The following is a 3,322-nucleotide window of genomic DNA, read 5'->3' on the forward strand; positions in this document are numbered from 1 at the left end:
ACAGACCCAAAACACAGACTAATAAACAGAACCTCCCGCATGTCAGAACAGGGCCGAAAAACAAACCCGAAAGGAAAAACCAACCTTATCCTACTGACTGTCCCCCGATGGATCCTTGTTTGACCAGACCATTCTGTCAAGAACCGAGGACAGATGGACCCAGTATTCAAGGAGAGACAGTCAGTAGGAAAGATCAAAACGTTTAATAAACAAACAAAACAAAAGCAGAGCTGTGGCTTGGGGGCACTGCAGGATGGGGAGCGGGGCACCGCCCAATCACAATCCCTCTGCAGGAGAAACACAGGTAAGTGAACACGATCATCTGACAAAGGATGATTATCTGAGTTGGCCACTTACCTGGTTTAATAGTCCAGTCTTAGAATGTCCCCAAGTGCTGCAGTCCCAGAGGACATGCTGGAAGCTGATCCTGGTCAGGTATCCAGAACAGACAGGAACAGACAGGGACAGGATCCAGATCAGACAGGAACAGAAACAGGTGGCAGGATCCAGACTTCCAGGCATCCACAGGCTCCCAGGAGGAGGGTTCAGACTCTGACTGGGACGAGAAGCATGACCAGGTGGTCACGCACAGAGCAGACAGGCAGGCTCAGTGGAAGAGGGTAGCCGAGACAGGACGTGGAACCGGAACTTGAAGCAGGACTTTAAACTGGTCTCTTCCCTGGAGCCAGGCTTACTAATCTGTGCTTTTAGCTAGGGTTCATTGTGTTATGAAATAAAATATTTCATAAAAAAACTAAACAATGCTTGGAATCAGCTTTATTGCCATGAGACACTTTATTAAAGCTATACAACAGAGAAAACAAGCCCTTTGCAACTTTGGTATATTGAATCCAACTGATGCTGTGAGGGGACATTTGACTACAATGACATCGCAGCTGGGGATCGCTAGACGAGCCCAGTATGCTGTAACATCCTCTCGATTTTTATTATTTGGAGCACTTTTTGCGCGATTTAGAACAGCAACATAGAGAAAAGAAAGGATAATCTACCATCACACATATTAAAACTGCTCTAGAAGCACTCCTTTCTATTTGACCTTAAAGGGATCATAGAATGCAAAACTGAGTTTACATTGTCATAGATGAATAACGATAGTTCAATGGGTGAAATGGACGTACAGAGAAGTTCAAACCCCTCCTTTCTCTGCAAATCTCCCAATTCTAAACTTCCACCATAAAACTGGTGAATCCAAACGAAGCCACTAGTTGACGTAAACTTGGGGATATTGCCTTATTTCAACATTTCTCAGAATCTGGACTTCAGGGGCTCTTGTACTTAAAGAGTTTTAAGTCCAAAGGAAAGCACCATTATATTCCTCATTTTGATTCTGTAATTGTTTTTTCAATGATTGAAACATTATTCATGTTTGTATTGTTAGTTATCCAAGGAGTTTGGTTCCGTCTTCACTGTCTATCTTGGACCACAAAAAGTGGTGGTTCTGGCGGGATACAAAACAGTCAAGGAGGCTCTTGTTCAGCATGATGAGGAGTTTGGAGAACGGCATGCCTTTCCACTTTTGGCTGATTTCAACAAAGGGCACGGTGAGAAAAAGAAAGCTTGCTGTAACTTAGAGTTTAATCTGTTTATTGGAATCTAAGTCAAATGCTATTTCTTATTTTGTTCTAGGGGTTTTATGGTCAAACGGGGACTCTTGGAGAGAAATGCGACGCTTTGCTTTGACAAACCTAAGGGACTTTGGAATGGGCAAAAAGGCTTGTGAAGATAAAATAATCGAGGAGTGTCAGCACCTCATTGAAGTTTTTAAGAATTTCAAAGGTAAAGTCTATAATCTGTACCATAAATGCAGTCCATTGTCATGACATTAAAGTTGTAGGAAAATAATATTTGAATGTCAAATCATTCTGATTTAAATTTAGAAAATTTCTATTTTAAAATAAATTCTGTCTTAAAACCTGTTTTTCCCCCCATTATTTTCTGCAGGCCGGTTAGTTATACGTTAGCTTGCACACCTAAATTCGGCCAATCATATATCAATGGTCACATGTCAATCTAATTTTTTCGGTCATAGCATCTTGATGTCGCAGCTAATATACGCAACAGTTGGAATAAGAAATATTATTTACTTTACCATTAAGTTATGTCGAGATGGACGTCTGTGTCTTCGGCAGGCGTAGAGCTAACAGAACTGGCAGCGTTGCGAGGCAAGGGCTCAAACATGTACGGCTGTGCTCATTATAAATATATGTGGTATGTGACATCTCATCAGTTTGGCTCTGATTGTAAACATCCCCCTGTAGTTCCAGTTGAGTTAAACTATCTGAACTTTGCAGCCAATTCCCATCATGTTAACCAATCAAATTAAACCTGGTTATGTTGGAGGGTAGTATGAAGGAGTGCAGTGAAGACAAAGCTTTTTTGATTCAAAGACTTTTCAGATGGGGATTCATCTCCCCACATGGGATTGCCTTTCCTGCTACTAGAGTGACTGAAATTATCCCAGAAGGCAACCAAAGGATAACTACGTTGTTCAGGTTTCCACATTCAGTGGAGCTTTCTGCGATCTGATCAGCAAAATCAAGGTCCGCCATGTTGATTTCAACAAATGAGGGCAACATATGCATGGGGATAGAAATCCTTCCTTTGTGATTAAACAGTAAAGCAAAAAGGGCTGAAATTCACCACTTTGTCCAGGCAAACTATTTGTAAGAAAGAGGTTAAATGCAGTATTGTAATGTGGCAGAACTATCACTTATATTTTTGGTTCCTTTGTCATTCAGCACATGGACAGAAGTGTAGAAATGCACTCGTAAGAACCTCAGTTTAATGAAATAAATCTATCAGACTGTTTAGAAGTTTGGAATAGTTCTTCAAGTTTAAGCTGGTTTTGTGGCCAGGGATGTAAATCATGCACAGATCTCTGTGCATATCTAACATGTCAGATTGAGTCTGATGCTACTTTAGGTTTTGCTTGTTTGGATCATGCAAACTGATTGTTTTCTAAAAGGTTAGATGGGCTATAGCATTATCTTTATTTGATGCAATAATCTAAATCTGAAGAACTGAGAGTGATTGATTTTAGTGGGAACAGATTTATTTATTATTTAGAGGAATATTTGAAAAGTTGTTAATTGGAAATCTGACCTGTAGAATGTTCAGGTCTTAGCTTTCATTAGTTGAAATTATGTGACTGTTATGTAATAAATGACCTATTTGACTTACTCAATTAATGTATTGGGGTAAGGAAGGGACAATGTTTTTCTATGTAATGCTTATATGTAACGTACACTACCTTTAAATTGAAGAATAGTGCAGTTTGTTGGCATGAAGCTACTGTTGACAA

General features: G+C 40.0%; 1 protein-coding gene across 1 annotated transcript in view; it reads left to right on the plus strand.

The window, feature by feature from the left end:
- The window catches only part of LOC107095915 (cytochrome P450 2K1-like), a 31,444-nt gene that overhangs the window by 548 nt on the left and 27,574 nt on the right, over positions 1-3,322 (plus strand). The window contains exons 2-3 of the mRNA XM_015392285.1: positions 1,400-1,562; positions 1,648-1,813. Of these exons, the coding sequence (XP_015247771.1) occupies positions 1,400-1,562; positions 1,648-1,813 (329 nt within the window). The remainder of the gene's footprint in view (positions 1-1,399; positions 1,563-1,647; positions 1,814-3,322) is intronic.

Source organism: Cyprinodon variegatus, unplaced genomic scaffold (genome assembly GCF_000732505.1).
Source record: "Cyprinodon variegatus isolate N-32 unplaced genomic scaffold, C_variegatus-1.0 Scaffold584, whole genome shotgun sequence".
NCBI lineage: Eukaryota > Metazoa > Chordata > Actinopteri > Cyprinodontiformes > Cyprinodontidae > Cyprinodon > Cyprinodon variegatus.